Source organism: Monodelphis domestica, chromosome 2, assembly GCF_027887165.1.
Source record: "Monodelphis domestica isolate mMonDom1 chromosome 2, mMonDom1.pri, whole genome shotgun sequence".
Taxonomy (NCBI): Eukaryota; Metazoa; Chordata; class Mammalia; order Didelphimorphia; family Didelphidae; genus Monodelphis; species Monodelphis domestica.
Window position 1 is genome coordinate 145,753,320 of NC_077228.1, and position 21,466 is coordinate 145,774,785.

The 21,466-nt window shown below is 35.7% G+C and overlaps 1 protein-coding gene across 4 annotated transcripts in view; it reads right to left on the reverse strand.

Annotated features, from left to right (window-relative positions):
• The window catches only part of KMO (kynurenine 3-monooxygenase), a 48,471-nt gene extending 40,867 nt beyond the window's left edge, over nucleotides 1–7,604 (reverse strand). For 3 of the 4 annotated variants that reach the window (XM_056816076.1, XM_056816075.1, XM_056816074.1), the window contains exon 1: nucleotides 7,265–7,593. Coding sequence is in view for 1 of the 4 variants with exons in the window: in XM_007481556.3 (XP_007481618.1) it covers nucleotides 7,265–7,318 (54 nt within the window). In the remaining 3 variants the exon portion in view is untranslated. Of the gene's footprint in view, nucleotides 1–7,264 lie in introns of all 4 variants that reach the window. The other variant, XM_007481556.3, reaches the window with a different exon arrangement.
• Nucleotides 7,605–21,466: the final 13,862 nt, after the last annotated feature.

Below are 21,466 nucleotides of genomic sequence, written 5' to 3' on the forward strand. Positions count from 1 at the left end.
GCACCAGGCAATTCTCTCAGCCTATTAATTCTGAGCAGTAACTAGTGTGCTGTGATAGGTAAAGGGATTCCCCTCACCAAGAGCTAACTCCACCTATCACAGGTTCAGGAATAGAGTCCCCCAAAATGTGCAAAACACAGGGCAGAAGGGGACTGGGGTGATGGAATGATTTGAGGAGGGATAAGAGCATTAATAGTGTGGGGCCAGAGCAGCAGGGAAAGGGATGGAACAGAGGAGGCTTAGGAAGACAAGGAGGTTGAGAGCCAGATGATAGGAAAGAGTGTCTTCCAGGATGAGAGATTTACCTATGTGGATGCATGGAGATAGAGAATAGAGGGATTGAGATGGGATTAGGGACCAAGTAATAGTCCAGTTTGACTGAAATATAACACTCTGGAAATAATTTATAATTTTAAATGTATATATTATATTTATAAATATGTATTTAGAATTTATATAAATTTATTTAAAAATTTTATATAATACTTTAAAGTTTGCAAAGAACTTTACGTATGTTATCTTGTTTGATTCTTACAACCCTATGAGGTAAGTGGTATTATTATCTTCATTTTACTAATAAGAAATTGAGTCAGAGGTTAAATGATTTGCCCAAGGTCACACAGCTAGTAAGGACCTGAACCAGGATTTTAACTTTTATCTTTCTGACTCCAGGGCCTGTCTTCTATTCAGGTTTAGTATTAAATAAAGCTGTAAGGCTGTGTAGGAACCAAAGCATGGAGATCCTTGAATGTCAAGCTGAGAAACACTGAAGGAACATTAGAAGCCACTAAACATTTTTTGAGCAGGGAGAGGAGGGAATAAGCATTTATATATTCCTACTATGTGCTAAACACTGTGCTAAGTGCTTTATAAATATTGTCTCATTTAGCCTCACAACATCCTGTGAGGTGGGTACTGTTATTATCCCCATTTTATATTATTATTTATATTATGTTATACATATATTATAAATATCATATCATACATATATTATATAATCACACATCACATCATATAATATATATCATCATATTATATTGTTGTATCATATCATATCATATATGTTATTATACTTACATTATTATATTTTCCCTATGAGAAAACTGAGTTAAAGTGACTTGATCAGAGCCACACAGCTATTAAGTGTCTGAAGTAGGATTCGAATTCAGGTCTTCTTGACTTCAGGCTCAGGATTCCATCCACTGAACCACCTAGATGCCTTAGCCAAGGCAGGGTAGTGACATAGTCAGCCCAAGTTCTAAACAAGTTAGTTGGAAAACTTAATTTGATCTTTTACTATATTAATAGAAACATAATGAAACATATTCTCCAATAGGTCATGTAATATAGTACTTACCCTAGGGGTCCTCTACATAGGTATCACAGTTCAGAAGGACTTGTGAAGAAGTAAAAATTAATAGGTCTTACTATATAGTGGAGGTTTTAGACTCATATTTTATATGCTGAAGAAGCCTACCCATGTAATGAATTCAGAGATCATAGGATGTAGACAGATGGAGATGGAGGAAGACCTTGGCAAAATCTGAAATGTGGCAGTGAACAAATACTGTCAAGTTGATGGTGTAAACTCATTGTTCGTCTCCTGTACCACTTTGGAAATTCTTTGGGTCTCTGACCCTGGGCACCTTTACTGACCTGAGACCAGCAGGCTCACTTCTGGATCTTTCTGTAACAATCCTTCTTTGTTTATGACATCTGGGAATCATGGAGTAGAAAGGGACCTCAAAGGTTATCTGGGTCACTGTACCTGAGATTGTGTTTGAACTCTAGTTTATCTTGTTGTCCCTTCCTTGCAAATGATAGCACGTGCCCTAAATATTGACTTACTTTGGACATCACGATTTTATGTGAATCAGCCTGCATTTAACAACAACAAAAAAAGTCACTTTATATTGCCTTGTGGAATAGTTAATATATATAGTAAACTTGTCTTCCTTTTTTCTCTTTCTGTCTTGTCCTCTTTTCTTTGCTACCTCATTATTGTTTCATATGTGAGAATATTAGTCAAATTAAAGTAAAGAAAATTTTATTTGGGGAAAATATATTATTTGGTGAAATTTTTTTATTTTAATTTTATATAGTAGCTTTCCACTTTTCACAAATGTTCTTTCTCTGATTTTATATCATCTTCTTTCTTTTGGTGTAGGGTCTTATGAGATCTTGAAAGGTCTGAAGTCTATACTAGAGTTTGCTTAGGAGGCCATATGCTACCATCTTTGTGGTGGCTCTTAGTAAGAGCCCCTTTCTCAACTGATGGCCAATAGTAGGGATGGTAGACAGGAAGAAAGCCTGGGGAAAATAATATAAGAAGTATAAAGATTATATTATTTCCCCTTAACACTTTCTAAAAAATTAGCATTCAATTTAGTTTATGAAATAGTTGTTATGGGAAAAAATACAGTATGTGATTAACCCACAAAACGTCTGCTTAAAGCACAGCTGTCTTCTTGAAAGGGGAAACAGGGAGGTGGGGAAGGTAAGAAATGGTTAGGTTAATACTGTCTCCACTTCAAAAGCTTACAGTGTTACCATTAGCAAGTCACCCAACTTCTCAGAGTCTGATTTTTCTCATCTGTACAATGAGTATTAAAAAACCCCCAACTTGTGGTACTTTTCCTCTCCAGGCCTGGTGTGAGGAACAAACAAGATAACCTATATGTAAAGCACTTTATGAACAACTTAAAGAACAACCACATAGAAATGTTACTTATCACTACTATCACCCCCACCCACACACACTGTCATTATCAGCACCTCCTGGAAGAAGTAAAATACACATAGGTTGCACAAACTTGAGAACACTCATAATGAAGGACACAGTTCTACTGCAGCAGCAGCTGCTTAACCTCCAGAGGAGACCTCTAGAGACCATTCAGACCTCAGAGCAACCAGTCCACTCAGTTCTGACCTCCTTGGAACATATAGGTCTTCAATTTATCCCATCTGTTTTCTGTCCTGCAGCTGTTGCTAAAACCTCCAAAGTGAACCTCCAGAGACCAAGTCTCAGAGAGGCCAGGTCCCCATCTCTGAAATCCTGGGGGCATGTATCCTCATCCTCCCTCCAGTCATTTCCCACCCTGAGTGTATTCATACCTGTCACACAGAGAAGCCTCCCATCTCCCCTAACTCCCACACCTTTCCACCTCTTGACCCAAGAATTGTCCTTAAATCAATGCTATCTCTGAAAAGGGCATGCCAATAGAATCTCCTGTTGTTCTACAGTCAATTTACTAAATGCTTCATTCATTCATTCATTCATTCATTCATTCATTCATTCATTCATTCATTCATCACCTCAGGGTCCCAAGACCAAAAAATCTTTACTGAGCACCCATTCCCTTCCTTGGATTGTCTCTTCCTGTTAGAATGTTAGCTTCTGGAGGGTGTGGACTGTCTCATTTTTGCATATGAATCCCCAGTGGTCAGTACCCTGTTTGGCATATTAGTAAGAGCTTAATAATGGTTTTTTCATTCTTCATTCATTCATTCATTCATTCATTCATTCATTCATTCATTCATTCATCTGTGTGTTTCTTCAATATATCTCTTTACCTACAAACTGTGTGCTTACTTTTATCATCTATATCAATAGCTGTCCACATAGGTTGTGTGCTAATTGTGTGGGAGAAATAGCATGAACAGCAGGTAGTAATAATGAATAGCCTGGATACATCTAGTTTTAAAGTTTACTAACACCATAATGTTAGCATGAAGTAATTAGTGTTAACTATGCAAAGCTTATGCAATTTTCCTGATTTAAGAGTCATAAATCAGGATGGGAATGGGGACAAATTTTGTCAAACCATAGGTTACAGTCTTTGCTTTGGAAAATATGTTCATTATAAGCTCTATTCTCACTTGTAGCTTCTTACATTTCTAGTAAAATTTTTGAATTATTTGTCATTCCATAGAGAATTCTGAAATTTTTTTTCCTATGCAGGTAGGATTTGAGTTAAAGATGTTAGCGTTTCTTTTAGAATTCTTGTTAGAGAAGTCAGACTCAACTTTAATTTTACTTTTTTTAAGTCTCTTTCAATCAATGTGGACACCACCATAGAATTTCATAATGGTTTTGGTTATTAGATTTGTGTGTGGGATCTTGGAAATGCTATCTCCAAACATTTTGCTTGGAATTAAGTAGTGGATTTCACAGATACAGTGATGTGTGGGAGTGGTAAACATATTTGAGGGCCTCTCAAATGGAAGAGGGATTAGATTTTTTTTGTTTGGTGTCAGAAAACTAAGCTGAAACCAATGAGTAAGAGTTATGTATTGGCAATTTGGACTTGATGTTGGGAGATATACTTCCTAGCAGTTAGATCTGTCTAGAGGTGAAAGAACTGACTTGAGAGAGTTCATGCTTCAAGGGGACCCTTTTCAAAACTCTTTGTTATACTTTGAAACAATTATGCTGAGTTAAATGAGATTGGAGAAATGAAAGATACTCATGCAACTGAAGGATGGTAAAGTGAATATAGCTAATAGCTAAATAGTAAGGAAAGAAAAAATATGCTTTCAAGATTCACAAAAATATGACTTTGTTCTAATATAAGATTCAATTACAGACTCCTAAAAGGCAAAGTTGAAGTAGATTAGTCAATCTGATAAGGAAAGGCTAAGATCTCTTTGAGCAAAGAGTTTGGGTTTCCTGCAGATATACAAGAGACAGAGTCACCAAAATATGGTCTGTACAGAAAAGCTTCAGCTGGGATTCAAAGGTCAACCTTTGTACTCTGGATCATATATCGATCTTTTCAGCAGTCCTTACACTGACAATAATCATTTGTGGTAACAGAATTTTTTTGTTGCAATGGAAAACAACACGTACATCTGCACACATATACACAGAATTTCAGTATGCCTAAAGGATAGGATTCTCTCAATTCTCCTACTTTTTCAGACATGTAATTATCAATTTTAAAAAACAAGTAGTCAGGGCAAATTCCTAGGTAAAAATCATTGGGCTGAATTTCTAGACCAGACATTTTAAACTTTTTGTGTGTGTGTGTCATATACCTTTGTTAATATGGTGGTGGTAAATAGTACTGTAGTTTTTGCCTACATTCATCATTGAAGGGAATATAAATTTATGTTAGATGCTAATGAAAATAAAGATATAATTATTCTTCTCATCTGAATTTATGGACTCACTAACATTTGACCTCAGTTAAGGGCCCAAGTTAGTTGCTGGGGTTAAGGCCCTAGGTTAAGAACTCCTCCATATATAGTCAATTACTTTTTTCTTCTTGCTTAACCTGAAAAGATAAAACACAGGATACCATCCAAGGGGATCAACAAAGTACTAGTTTCATGGGAAACTGTGGAACTGCCACTGAGGATTTTACTCTTACTAGGAGAGTTATTTGACCTCAAAAGGCTATCTTCCAAATCTAAATCAAAAGAGAAATGCCTAAGCTCTGAAGTCTAATTCTGTTTTGACAGATTTTGTTTTTGTAAAGCAATATTAATTTCTTTTTAATTCTTTATGATCATCAGAGTAAATTACACCATCCATTCCTCTAGATCCCTCCTACATGCTACCACTTCCATGAAGTCTTCCCTATTTTCTTTGAAACAGGAGTGATCTTTCATTCCTCTGAACTTCCAGCCAGTCAGCTGACATTGAGTAAGCACCCACTATGTGCCAGGCACTGAGATAAGCACTGGAAATACAAAGAAAGGTAGAAGACAGTCCCTGCTCTCAAGGTACTTACAAGATTAATGGAAGTCTGATAGATTCTAATGCAAAACATGCAAACTACATACAAACAGGATAAATTGGAGATAATCAGGGAAACCCTAGCATTAAGGGGGGCTGGGGAAAGGCTTCTTGTAGAAGTGGAACTTTAGCTGAGACTTGAAGGAAGCCAGGGAAGCTAGGTGTTGGAAATGAGGAAGGAGAGAGTTCCAGGGATGAGGCACAATAAGTGAAAATGTCCAGAGTCAGGAGATGGTTTATCAATATATGGAGAACAGCCAGGAGAATGACATTACTGGACTATAGAGTACAGAGTGGAAGGTGGAGAGAGGGTAGTGTAAGGTATAGCTGGACTGGAAAGGGAAAAGGGACTTGGTTAAGCAGAGGATTTTTATATTTGATCCTCTCTTTGCCTTAATTCACTGGAGAAGGAAATGGCAAAACACTCCAGTATCTTTGGAAAGAATACCCCAGAGTAGACTGACAAAGTGTTGGACACTACTGAACAACAAAAATAAATAAAGGAGATGGGAGGGTAGTAATAAATACAAAATTTAAATAAAACACAATTATCACAATCTAGTAGGAATATAAGACACAAACGCTGGTAACTATAATCCTAAAATCCTCTAACATGATAAGTATATGAGACATGAAAAACAAGGTGTTATGTGAAGTCCCAGAGGAGAGGTTAAAGGAGATCAAGTTTTCCTATAGTACTATCTGATTCATTAAAAAGAAAAAAACATGTAATAAGTAACTACTATGAGCAAGGCACTGTGATAGGAACTCAAACTAATATGAGAACAAGAAGTTCTAGTGTACTTGTTAATTGAATGAACTTGTTCCACAATGACTTATTTAAAATGGAAAAAATGAATAACAATGATCAAAAAAGACACTTTAAAAGTTTTTCCCCCCCTCCCTGTTTGGCTCCCGCTGAGTATTTTGAATCGAATGAGTTAGTTTATTAATTTAGGAGATATAGTCCATGTCCTTCCACAGAAAAAGTAAATGTTATAAATGAATATGCCCATCTGTTTTGCTTAGCAATCATCAACTTTTATTTTAAAAAAATGTAAATTGTTGTGGTTTATTAGTTGATTAAGGTTGCTCAATAGACCAACTGAGGCTGTGCATAGACATAATTATGTTTTTTAGTTATTTTTAGTTTTAAATGGAATGGTTTGTATACCACACATACAGAGATCCTAAATCCATTTGGAAAATAAAATTTAAGGCAAAAACTAGATATGCTATAGTAAAAACCGTCAATAGCAAAAGGAAACACAGCTTTAAGTCTTAAGGAAATTCTAAGCCAAAATGGCAAAGAAGAGAGAGGGGAGGAAAGATTATATTTAAATTAAAGTATTATATGATAATGTATCATTTACTAGTAGGTCAAAATCAAAATTAGTCCACTTAAATGCAGAAAAATAAAATAATCTCAAAAGTAAAATTTTGGTTTCTATGTGTGTAATAATAATTGCTACAATAATAAAACAGCATTAAAAGCAACAGATTTGAATAGACTTAAAATCTTACCAATCCACCACCAATGATAACTATTTTTTTCTTTTTGTTGTGAGTTGACTCCATAATCACAGAAGTATTTTTCAGTGACTCTTCTTCAATTTCTCTTTAATTCAATAGGGAGACTATTTTCCTACTCATTTCTTTCCTCAGGCTTTATATTACTGAGAACCTTGAAGCTTTAACCAGCAGTTCAAACGTCAGGATAAGTTGGCTTCTTGTCAGGCAGTAGTGTCTCTTAAACTAACAGAATAGTGTTTAACTCTATAATTTCCCCATCCAGAATCATTCTAATTCAGGAACTGAGGAAATTCCTTACTTACTCAAACTAACCAGAGCTCAAAAGTTTTAGATATGTATAAAAATTGACTTCCCATAAAGATGTGTAGTATACATCCTTTCAACACAGAACCATATTATAGTGGTTTTTCTAAAAGGATATTTTCTTAGTTTCAATTTCATTCATGATTAGTCATTCTAAGTTACTGAGGAACTTTCAGATGAGGTTTAACATACTAAAGTTTAAACAGTGGCTTAATTTTCTTCCAATGGGGGATCATCATTGGGGTTCTCAATCTTCATTAAGTTTTCATATGCTATCCTCCTTAATTAAGTATTTAGGCAATTGCAATTTATGACAACAGTCATTTTTCAACCCCATGTGTTTAGGGTTTTTTTTTTTTAATTTGTCAGCCTCAGATTCTTCATCTGCAAAACAGGATTAATAATATGATTTGCCTTATAGGCTTGTAGTGAGGATCAAATGATATAACATGTAAACTGCTGCTCAAATATTAAAATTCTATGTAAAATGTTAGCTATTATTGTAATCACCTCAAATTTCTCAAGCCTCAAAGATAGACACAATATGAATTAGAAAGGCAAATAAATGCACCAGGATTTCTAAAGGTAAATGAATACTCCTAAAACTTCTGATAATCAACATACACACAATATAGTAAATTTTCCTTAAAATTAGAAAATCATTTCAGTGCATCATATTTTGATTTCTTTTTTTAACTCTTAACTTTTATTTTATTTTTATTATTATTTTTGGTTACAATACTCACTTTATTTCCCTCACTCCCCTCCACCCACCCTTCCCGCAGCTGATGTGCAATTTCATTGGGTATTACTTGTGTCCTTGATCAGAACCTATTTCCATGTTGTTGTTTGCACTAGGATGTTCATTTAGAGTCTACATCCCCAGCCATGTCCCCTGGACCCATATAATCAAGCAGTTGTTTTTCTTCTGTGTTTCTACTCCCACAGTTTTTCTTCTGAATGTAGATAGTGGTTTTTCTCTTAGAGAAAAGTTGTTCAGGATCACTGCATTGCCACTAATGGAGAAGTTCATTACATTCGATTGTACCATAGTGTATCAGTCTCTGTGTACAATGTTTTCCTGGTTCTGCTCCTCTCACTCTGCGTCAGTTCCTGGAGGTTGTTTCAGTTCCCTTGGAATTCCTCCACTTTATTATTCCTTTGAGTACAATAGTATTCCATCACAAACAGATAACACAATTTGTTTAGCCATTCCCCAATTGAAGGGCATCCCCATATTTTCCAATTTTTTGCCACCACAAAGAGCACAGCTATGAATATTTTTGTACATGTCTTTTTCCTTATTATCTCTTTGGGGTACAAACCCAGCAGTGCTATGGCTGGATCAAAGGGCAGACATTCTTTTAGTGCCCTTTGGGCATAGTTCCAAACTACCCTCCAGAATGGTTGGATTAATTCACAACTCCATCAGCACATATTTTGATTTCTTAAAAAAAGTTAAGATTAAGAAATTGTGGTGTTGTGGGAAAGAAATCATAAAGTGAGAGGCCAAAGAACCCAGATCTGTTGGTAACTAAGTGACCTTTGGCAATTCTAACTTCTCAGTGCCTCAGTTTCTTGATTCATAAACTGAGGAGTATTAGACTATATTATCTTTATGGTCTCTCCTTACTTCTGCAGCTCCAAATAGTGTATGAGTCATAGTGACATGGGCACTACACCCCCAGAAACTCAGGCAAACTATTATCAGGGAAATTCCTTTGCTCCCTTACTTCCTCGTGACTCCTAGACTAAAACATCTAATGACCCCTATAGGACCCTGAAATGATTGTGCTCCTTTGATCCTCCTTTAGATTTAAGATGGACAGAGAGATGCACCTCCAGGCTACACCTCAATACCATCAGGCTGTATCTTAGACATCTGTCTGTTCCCTAAAACTAAAAAATCTTTTATGAGGGTCATCCCCAATGTCTCCAGGCAGACCCCAGTCAGATGACCAAACCCCTGATGGAATGCCTGAGGGTTTATTACTCTAGAGTCATGTCCATACCATGACATAGCATGTTGTAAAGAGTATAAAATCCCAATAACTGATGTTGTCTGGGGGACAGATTTTCTATCCATGCTGTCCTACTAGGGGGACAGCTTTTCCATTCATGCTGTTTTCCCAAGGAGTAGCCTTCCATCTTGCTTTTCCACCTGTACTATCCTCCTGGTCATCCTCAATATTACTTTCTAAATTAATAAATTTCTCTTTTTATTTTTAAGCTAAGTTTTGGAGTCTTGCATTCTTGCAGAAAGATATCCTTCCCGAACCCAAGGGGTGCATCTCTTCACCCCCACAACAATAGCACACACACACACTTTATTACATTAAATATTTCCAGTTACATGTAAAATATTTTTAACATTTGATTTTTAAATTTTTGAATTCCAAATTCTCTCCCTTTCCCCTACCCTTGCCCTACACTTGAGAAGGCAAGCAATATGGTATTGTGAAGTCATGAAAAACATATGTACATATAAGTCATACTTATAAAGAAAACACAGATACGCATAAAAATAAAGCAAATTAATAACTTCATTGAAGAAAATGATAATGATGAGACATCCTTTCAAAACCTATGGGATGCAGTCAAAGCAGTACTCAGGGGGAAATTTATATCCTTGTGTTTATATATTAACAAATGAAGAAGAGCAGAGGTCAAAGAATTGGGCATGCAAATTAAAAAACTAAAAAGCGAACAAATTAAAAATCCTCAGATGAAGACTAAATTAGAGATCATACAAATCAAAGGAGAAATTAATAAAATTGAAAGTCAAAGAACTATTGAAATAATAAATAAGACTAGAAGCCGGTACTTCAAAAAAACAAATAAAACACATAAAATTAAAATAAAGCAAGTAAATAAAACTATGTTTCAATCTTCACTGAGAGTTCATCATTCTTTCTCTAAAGGTGAATAGCACTTTTCACCATAGGTTCTCTGGACTTGTCTTGGATCATTATTTTGTAGAGAATAGATAAATATTTCACAGATGCTCATTATAACAATATTGCAGTTACTGGGTAAAATGTTCTCTTGACTTTGCTCCTTTTGCTTTTGCATCAGTTCATATGAATCTTCCCAGTTTTTTTTTTTCCTGAAACTATCCTGCTGGTCATTTTTTATAACATAGTAGTAGACAATCACAACCATATACCATAGTTTGTTCGGTCATTCTACAATTGATAGGTATTCTCTCAATTTTCAAATCTTTGCCACCACAAAAAGAGCTGCTATAAATTTTTATTACTAATAGGTCCTTTTCCTATTTCTTTGAAATCTTTGGAATGCAAACCTATTAGTGGTATTGCTAGGCCAACAAGAATGCAGTCCTATAGCTCTGGATAAATTTCCAAATTATTCTTCAGAATGGTTGGACTAGTTCACATTTCCACCAATGGTGTATCAATGTCTCAATTTTTCTACATCATCACCAGCATTTGTCATCTTCCCTTTTTGCATGTCTGAGAGGTGTCAGATAGTATCTCAGAGTTGTTTTAATTTGCATTTCTCTAAATAATAGTGATTTGGAGCATTTTTTCATGGAGTTATACAAACTCTCACCCAAATATCAATTAAGCAAGCATTTATTAAACACTTAATTTTTGCCTAGAAGTCCTAAATCTGTGTTTTTGTAATGTATGATAGGTGTTCTTGGGAACTTGTTTAGGAATTAAAATATTTGAGGTAGAGTCCAGGTTGTAATCCTTGCTAGCTATCTGACCTTGAAAAAGTCTGGGTACTTCTCCAAACTTCACCTTTTTCATGTGTAAAATATGTTTTTCCACTACCTGGTTCACAGAGTCATTATACAAATTCAGTTATTATTATAATTATTGATAGTGATGCTTCTAGCTTTTAAAAACAAACAAATAATAGTCCCCCAATTTTTCTCTCAGGGAATTTCAGAATTCAGTTAGGGAGACAAGATATACATACAAATATGAGATCAAATCAAGAAGATATGAGTCAAAAGAGAATCAGAGAGCAAAAAAAAAGCCATAAAAGGCATTTTGGATATTTTTAAATATAATTTTTATTTTATTATTCAAAAATCTCTTTTCCATGGTTACACGATTCATGTTCTCTCCCTCCTTTCTTCCCTCCCCACTCCCAGAACTGGCAAGTAATTCTACTGGGTTATAGATGTATTATCACTTAAAATCTATTTCCATATTATTCATTATTATAACAGAATAATATTTTAAAACCCAAACCCCAAATCATATACTCATAGGAACAAGTGATAAATCATATATATATATATATATATACATGTATGTATATATATAGATTTCTATGTCCACAGTTCTTTCTCTAGATGTGGGTAGGATTCTTTCTCATAAAGCCCTGGGGATTGTCCTGGATCATTACATTGCTATTAGTAACAAATTAGTATCACATTTGATCATCTCAAAATGTTTCAGTTACTGTGTACAATGTTCTCCTGGTTCTACTCATTTCACTCTGCATCAGTTCACGGAGGTCTTCCCAGTTCTTATAGCACAATTACTATTGTATGATTGGTACTATTGTACCATCACCATCATAGACCACAATTTGTTTATCTATTCCCCAATAGAGGGACAATCCCATATTTTCAAATTTTTTTGCCACCACAAAAAGTGTACCTCTAAATATATTTTTAAAAACCCTTGCCTTCCATCTTAGAATCAACACAGTTTTGGTTCCAAGGCAGAAGAACAGTAAGGTTTAGGCAATGAGGGTTAAATGACTTGCCCGGTCACACAGCTAGGAAGTGTCTGAGGTCAGATTTGAATTTAGGACTGACTCTCAACCCACTGAACCACCCAGCTGCTCTCCTATAAGTATTTTTGTACAAACAGGTCCATCCCCATTTTTTATCTCTGGGGTACAAACCTAGTAGTGATACTGCTGAATCAAAGCCATGCATTCTTTTAAAGCCCTTTAGGCACAATTCTAAATTGCCTTCCAGAATGGTTGGATCAATTCACAGTTTCACCAGCAATGCATTACTGTGTTGGCAAAGATGTGGCAGAAATGCAGAGCTGGCACTCAGGAGCTGCTCTGTTCCCCTTCTAACCAGCACCCAGGGACATTTTTTTGCATGCCCCACCCCTCTGTCCAGTCATCCAAAGCAAGTACTTTCTCCCTCAACACTCTCCGGTAATGCAGGGACTCTGCAACAGCTTGAATTTGCCCTCTGGGCACTCAAACTTGGAAAAGGTTCATAAATGAGGCTAGTGTCCCCATTTTGCCACATCTTCTTCAACATTTATTATTTTCCTTTACTGTCATCTTGCCCAGTCTGCTAGGTGTGAGGTGGTACCTCAGAGCTGTTCCGGTTTGCATTTCTCTAATCAGGAGAGATTTTGAACACCTTTTCATGTGATTATTAATAGTTTTGATGTCTTCATCTGAAAACTGCCTATTTATATCCCTTGACCATTTGCCAATTGGGGAATGGTTTGATTTCTTGCACATCTGACTTGGTAATTTTGGATCGTATTTAAAAGTATCAGTACTTCAAGAAACTGGATGTTCCTTTGGGTCAGCCCTCAATCCCTCTTTGACTAAGCAGATAGTTTTAGTCTTGTGACTTAAAAATCATTAGCCTTTGCCATCCCATGATGAGGCATTAGAGTGATATTTTAGTGAAACATTCGGTAGTTAAATTTAAGAAATTATTCTTTCATTTATTAATTCCTTAATCAGGATGCAAAAACTATAAAGTACAATGTTTTCTCTTCTAGGATTGAGTCAAAAGTCATTCAATAGTGACCCCTTGTGGTAGCTTGGTCATATGGCTCCCTAAGAATTCTAGTTATAATTTCATTGACAGATTTTGATTAGGTACCTTCCTGGGTAATATTAAACAAAGAATTGTGCTAGGACCCCACGAATAAACTGAAATGGGCCAAACCTTGCTCTCAAGGTGCTTCTAATGTAACACGGGTGCAGGAGTGGCACACAAATGATTCTAATATATGGTAGGGTGTAATATAAGGGCTATGAGAAACTTGAAGAAAGATAAGCCATTTTCAGTTGGGAAAGTCAGGGAAGACTTTATGAAGAAAGTGGCATCTGAGTTGAACCTTTAAAAAAAGAGAGAATTAAAGATGGAGATGGGCTGGGAAACGGAAGAGTTATCTTCGCTAGGAAGAGGGAATAGCATGAACTAAGGTAAGGAGACAGAGGTGGTCAGTATGAGGAGGGTGTCTGTCTGTCTGTGTGGTTGAGTCATATTAGTTGGTTTTAATAGCTGGTGTGGGGGCAAGATTAGTATGAGATCAGACTGGACAGGCTGGGATTGATTGGGCTATGCTCAGTGGAGATAAAAAGTTTTTTTTAAAAAAGGTAATTAACAAATTAACACTTCTCACAAAGAAACTATTTGCAAACGCCTCAATGTAGCTTAAATACTGACTTCTCAACTGCTGGCACACAGAATGATATTACTATCTTATGTTCTAGTCATTCTATGACTTTTGCTCTGAATTCCCTTTCCCTTCAGGAATAAAACTACCTGTTCCAGACCTGATTCATATTTGTACTCTGAGTCCCACTTTTAAAATATCCCCTTGCTGCAGAGAACCTTTAGACTAGAGCCCAAACCTGGAATTGTTCCTGGGCTACCTGAGGTGGAGATGACATTCTCTGGAACCTAACTTGTATGGTCATTAAGAAGATCAAATAAGATTTTGTATATATAGCATGTTGTAGATTTTAAAAGTCTGAACAAATGTAAATTATTACTATGTATTTAACATAGAGTGCAGGAGGAGAGACCAGAATCTAAGAAGCTGTTAGGAAGTTGGTATAATAACCTTAGAATGAGATGATGAGGACCTGGAATAGGGTAGGTACAGTGTAATATATAGGATCAGATATTGAGAGCTAATCTTAGAGGTCATGTAACCATCACTTTTCTTTACCCATGACTGTCTTTCACTCCCAAATCTCTAGGCAAAATAGTTATACTTTGAACTTGGAGGCTGACTCCAAACCAGGTAATTTCCTCTTTTTGTGATGTTATGCTCCCACCTGGAATTAACTATGGGAAAAATCTCTAAATATAGCTTAGGAAATTCTCCCATTATGAGCAAAAATAGTTCCTAGCATTTAAGGTAATAAACACATATTGAGTAGGACAGTATTTCACCAGAAAGAAAATAGAAAAGACTCATAGGAACTCATAAGCAAATATAGAAAACACAAAACACTCTAATAGCCCATAAATATATATGTCCCTAGGCAATCATCATATTTGGAGTCTTGAACAAGAAATGCCCCTTCCCAGTTGACTTGAACTGTGTGAATCTCTCACTATTTAAGGGTGTTGGTGGGAAGGGTCCAGGGCCCCTGTTTCTTCAAGTCATAGATATGTTTTCCTGCTCTACCAGGCCCAGCTGCTACCTGAGTAATCCTCTTCCACAAATTAATAGGAACTTTTGAATTTGGTGTTTGAGCTGTAAGAAAACCCACAAAACAGATATTATTCAGGAAGTTTATATATTCTGACCAGAAGGCCAGATTCTGGGTCAACACTGAGACTTGAAATTATTTTTCTTTCCCCCTCTACATAGGAATTTAGGGATCAGGGATATTATTTATAAGTTCCTCTTGCAGGTTGAGGGGACACACTTGACTCTTGCCATAGCACTTCTATGGGAACTCTATCAGTGTGCCAGAAGGTGCTATCACTTCAGCTGGAAAAATCACATGCATGGATATTTCTACCTCTACCTCATGTACTTTTTCATAAGTTGACATCAGTTGCTTTTTGGGGGTGAGGTAATAGGAAAATCGAGAGCAGTTTATCATTCTTCCTTATATGCTAATGCAAAGGGGCAGTACATATAAAAAAGAATCTAAACTCCTGGGTCTCAGCCAGACCCTAAGTCAGGGGTCCCCAAACTACGGCCTGCTGGCCACCCCTTGAGGCCATTTAACCGGCCCCCACTGCACTTCCGGAAGGGGCACCTCTTTCATTGGTGGTTAGTGAGAGGTGCACTTGTATGTGGTGGCCCTGCAAAGCGCGGTGCCGCTCACCTACAGTACTACTTCCGGTGACATAATCCTTTGCCTGGCGCCTTGTTCTGAGAATAACTGAATGAGAAAGAGGCGCCGTTTGAAGGATTCTGTGGCTGCACAATGGAAGGCATCAGTATGGTGAGCAGTGATCTGGGGGAGGGGATTATGCACTGTGTATACTGCTGCCCGGTATAGTGGTGGTGGTGATGGGCCTGTGCAAGGTAGAACAGGCCCATCACAGCCAGCGCTGCAGCCTCTTTCATCCCAGACAGCAGTATATGGATTTGTTCATAGTTTTTTTTAATAGTCCGGCCCTCCAATGGTCTGAGGGACAATGAACTGGCCCTCTGTGTAAAAAAGTTTGGGGACCCCTGCCTTAAGGGAAGCCCTAGTCACTGGAAATCAATTAATCACTTGTCGAATTGATCCTTTTCTTAAGATGCTGAACCATATTTCAATAATCTTTTAAGTAAAAAGGAATACTCGTATTGATCAGGGAAATCTATAGAAAAAGAAATTGAGGACCAGAGAAGATAATAAGTATTTTGCCTGAAATCACACTAGTAAGTCAGGCTTTGAACCAAAGTTCTTTGACTTTAAATCTAGTGTTCTCAGTTTACCATACTACTGGACTTCATGAATGATTTATTAGGGAAACTATGTAATTATAGACTATTTGCAAATATTTATTTGAAATTTTGCATAATGTTCATTAGGGCATTATTCTCTTTCAGTTTTCTCTCTCCTGCATATACTATAATGGTTAATCTATGAAACTGTAATGATGATGCTTAGGGATGATGTTTATTGGTAGAAAGGAGCTAGAGGAGGCTACAATTGATGAGCAGGTGAGGTGATGAAGGAAAGAAGTCCAGGTGGATTGACTCTTACTGAGCTCACACACTCACTTTCTGGGCTGTGATATCAAGGGGTGTTACTTAGGAAAATGGGGTTCCCCTGTTATAAGCAAGTTATGGGGAGTTGAAGGGAAGTCTTCCCTATCAGGTGATGGAATGGGTACTCCTAAATTCCCTTGCACGAACTGGCCAGAAAGATAAGCCTGCCCCAAGTCTTGGAGGGTGGGGTCTTGATCAACACTGGTAAAGGCTGTTCTCTTTTGAACAACTCTAGAAAATATCTGACTGTGATTTGAATATGTTTAATAGATGTTGGATATAGGGAAGTGGGGAGTTGGATTAAAGAAATCAGGGTTCCTATTATCTATGTCCCAAAAAGCCCTTCACTCTGTCAGCTGCAAAGCCAGGTAGAGTTTCACCTTCCCTTTCCACTCTTTCTTACTCTAAATTTAATATTACAAGGATCAAAGAATAATAGAGCAAATGCAATAGACAGGGAGAGAGAGTCAAGCTCTCTAACCAAGAATCCAAGACCCCCACAGGTCCGAAGAGACCTGACAATCTTGATAGATGTTCTTAGAGGTACAATGATGTAGATATAATCTTCAGGTGAAATCACAGGGCTAGTCACTGGTATATCTTTGGTTGGCTCTTGACAAGATCTCAGCAAGGAAAAGTGCTTCCTGCCACTTTGAGATCCCAGTTCAAAAGCCTTGAGTTCCTTTCGGAGTTCTCCCAGGTTGTTCTCCTTTCCCATGATCCTCTTTTACCAACAGTCTCTTTCTGTTAATCATCTCTTCATTCAATGTTCCATCTTTCCCTTTGCAACCTGCTCTTACAATACATATCAAGACTATATTTGTATCAAACATGATATTGGAAATGTGCTTTCTTTTTCTATTTTTGTGAACAGTGTGTGCAATATTGGAATTAATTGTCCTTTGAATTTTAATAGGATTAATTTGTTTTTCAAATATTATGTTGGTTCTACAGTTTTCCCTAAGTTTTTTAAAGCTATACCAATGGTGTCTGCCATTTTTTTTGCCATGGGATTTATTATGTTACTCAAGATCCCTTCATAACCTCTTGACAAAATTTCCATTTTAAATTTCAATATTTCTTAATTTGAACTCTTGTCAGAGTGGTCTTTTTGTTGTTCTCTGAAGATAACTTGTTCATTTATGTCTCCAAATTACCTTATTTCAGTAGCTTGGAATGCTTTCCTTTACTTTGCTAATCCAAATTCTAACCATTCTTCATTGCCCAGCTGGAATTTTGTTTCTTCTATAAAGCTTTTCCTGTCTACCACAACTCAGTGACAGATTCATCTTCTGAACTCTTTTAATATCATCTATCCATATTCCTTATCTGGCATATAATGTACTATCTTGTCACTTAAGGGACACTGTACACTCATTGAGGGCAGGGACCACATCTTGAACTTCTTTTTCTTCCCACCATTCTCAAACAGATTCTAGGTACTTAATAAATATCCATAAAAAAAACTCAGTGAATTATAGGGCCAACACAATATTTGGAAAATAAATTAATTGTATCAAACATTCAAAGAACAACAATCAGTTCTAATACTGCACAGACAATTGCTCAAATATTATTGTTTGAAATAATAGGAAAATAATACGATATTAACAATGATAAAAATATAGTCTTGATACCTATACCAAGGAGAAACAAAACAAGGGAAGAAAATTATAAAACAATATTCTAATGACTAGTATTGCAAAAATTTTAGTAAATATTTGTAGATAGGCTATAATAATATATTAGAAAGATTATACACTATCATCACGTTGGATTTATAGCAAAAATATAAGGTTGGTTCAACAAAAAGGCCATAAATATAATAAATAATGATAATATAAATAGCTAAAATCACATGATTATATCAACAGATAATAAAAAGACTTTTGAAAAAATTCATTGCCTGTTTCTGTTAAAAAATACTAAGGTCAGAATTGAACTCATGGAAAGGAGTTTTTCTGACTCCAAGCCCAGCACTCTGTTTATTGTACCAAATAGCTGGCTCAAATGAGGTCTTAGGAAGAAGATGAGGAACCTTTTATTGGAACAAATGAATCTTTCCTTAATATAATATAAAATTTCTCTAAAATAAAGAGCAAATATCATATGTAAATGAGAAAAGTTAGAAGCTTTTCCAATAAGATCAGATGTAATGAATGGGTGGCCAATATTATGACTACCCTTCAACAGAGTCCTAGGAATTTTAGCTATAGAAATAAGATAAAAAAGAAAAATTGAAAGAATAAGTATAGCAAAGAGGGAACAAAATTATTGTTTTTTGCAGCTTGTATGATACTCAAAAAACTCTAGAGTCAATAAAATGTAATTGAAATAGCACATTCCACAAAACTGCAGGATATAAAATAAATATACAAAAGTTCTTGTAGAATACTAATAAAACTCAGAAAGAAGATATCCTATTCAAAATAACTACAGAAGATTATTAAAAATTTGGGAGTATATCTATCAAAATACATCTAGGAACTAGATGAATACAAGTACAAAATACTCTTTGCAAAAATACAGGCTTATAACAGGTGAAATATTAATTTCTTATGTAATAAAAATGACAATAAATAAATTAAGTTTCTTATTCAGTCTTGTACCAATCAAATTCCCAAAGGATTATTTTATAGAGATAAAAAAACCCAATTCTTCTGGAGGAACAAAAGTCAAGATCAAGTGTAATAATGACAAAAAAGTGGCAAGGCAGAGTCTCTTTCTACCAGTAGTAGATCTCAAATTATACTAGACCTTTTTTTGTGTATCATCTGCCCCCGTTAAAAGCTCTGTAAGAGGAGGGACTGAATAAATCTTGTATTTGTATTCCTAGTGCCTACAGTAGTGCCTAGCAAAAAGTAGATACTTAATAAATGTTTATTGATTAGTTATTAATTTCCAAAGTACCATGATGGCTCTATAGGAAGATAAATTAAAAAGGAATATTTAGACCAGAGGGAAAGAATGACAGGGGAAAATAATGGTTAATTTTAAATACCTGAGAGACAATACTTTGTAAGAGATATATTTTGCTTGGCTCCAGAAGGAAGGACAAGGAACTATGGGGAGGACTTGAAAAGATGCAGATTTTAGATTGATGTAAGGAAAAAAAAATCATCTAACCATTACAATATAAATGTGTTTACTTGGTTTAGAGACAATCTCCCTGGCTGAAGGTTTTCAAGGAAGCTGGATGACTACTTACCAAAAGTATTATAGAGAGAATGATAGGAAGGATATAGATTGTACTATATGTACCTGTGCAATCCAAAGACATATCCTTCCAGAATATCTAGTTAAGGTGTTTTTGGTTGCTGTTAGTTGTGTCTTACTCTTCCTGATCTCATTTAGGATTCTCTTAGAAAAGATATGGATTGGTTTGCCATTTCCTTTTCCAGCTCATTTTACAGATGAGGAAACTGAGGTGAAGCAAATTGCCCAGTATCCCATAGTTAGTAAGTGTCTGAGGCCAGAATTGAACTCATGGAAATGAGTCTTCCTGACTCCAAGCCCAGCACTCTGTTTACTGTGCCAAATAGCTGGCCCAACTGAGGTCTTAGGAAGAGGAAAAAATGGAAAATGGAAGATGGAAAATGAAAAAGGGAACCTAAAGAGATAGGAGAATCAGGAAAGTACAGTTTTTCTGAAACTAAAGAAGAAAATATCTAGAAAGAGGAGGCAGTAAAATACTTTTTCCAACTTGTAGACAAGTCAAGAAAGATGAGGACTGAAGAAAAGTCCACTGGATTTGTTCTTCGTGATCTGATTGGTGACCTTTAAAGTAAGGTGGAAATCATATTTCATGAGGTTTAAGGAAAGAATGAGTAGTGAGGAATGGAGTCAGTGGATACAGATATATTGGACAAGAAGTTTAGCCATAAAAGGAAGAAAAAAACAGAAGGATAAATGGGTTGCATAGATTATGAGAAAGATTTTTTCTTCCCCAAAGCCTTAGCATGTGAGTAAGCAAACAGGAAAAAAAAATCTAATAGAACTAATATACTGCTGGTAGAATTGTGGATTAGTTTAACTTTCTGGATAATATCTATAGTAGTCATTGTGGTGTCTGGAAAGAATTGGTTGGAAATTGGAAAGAAAATGGTTACCTATCCATTGGGGGGAAATGTCTAAACAAATTATGAAATATGAATTATTATTTGAATATTATGGTGTTCTAATAAACAATAAAAGAGATTTTACAAAGTCATTCAGAAGGAAGAAGGTAAAATCAATAGAACAATATTTATGATGACCACAATAATGTAAATGGAAGAAACACTAAAAAGCAGTTGAATTAAAATCAATTGCAAAATATAATATTGGTTCCAGAGAACATAGAATGAGATACTCTTCTCTTTTCTGAGAAGAGAGGTCGAGTACTACAGGGACAGAATGTTGTATAGCTATGAGAAATGGAGAGAAAATTAAGGAGATAATGAATAGAATAGAAAGTGGAGTTATTGGGTATAGAAAGCTTTGTCGAGAAATTTAGCTATAAAGAAGAAAAAGACAAAAAAGTAGGTGGATTATATATGTTGTAAAAGTTTTCTTTTTGGAAAAGTTTGAATGGCCTGACTCAAAGTATATTCATTAATTGTTTGATATAAAATGGGAAGAGGATGTCTGGCAGAGTGCCATCTTCTATTATAGACTCTTTGCTGTTTAATGTTTTATCAGTGACTTGGATAAACTTAGAGATCCCATCTTTATCAAATTGTTATATGACAATTAGTGGGGATAAATAACATACTGATTGATGTCAGAATCTCAAAAGAGTTAAAAAGTCAAGAATATTGGACTAAATCCATTTGGGAAGTGCAATAGGTATAAATGCAAAATCATACAATTTTCAAATAGAAGATGAGGATGGAATGGTTAGATAAAAATTTGAACAAAATCAGAGGGAGAGGGACAGTCAATAGATTAAAAAAACAAGAAGTCTATAGGTTTCTAGGTAATGAAGTTG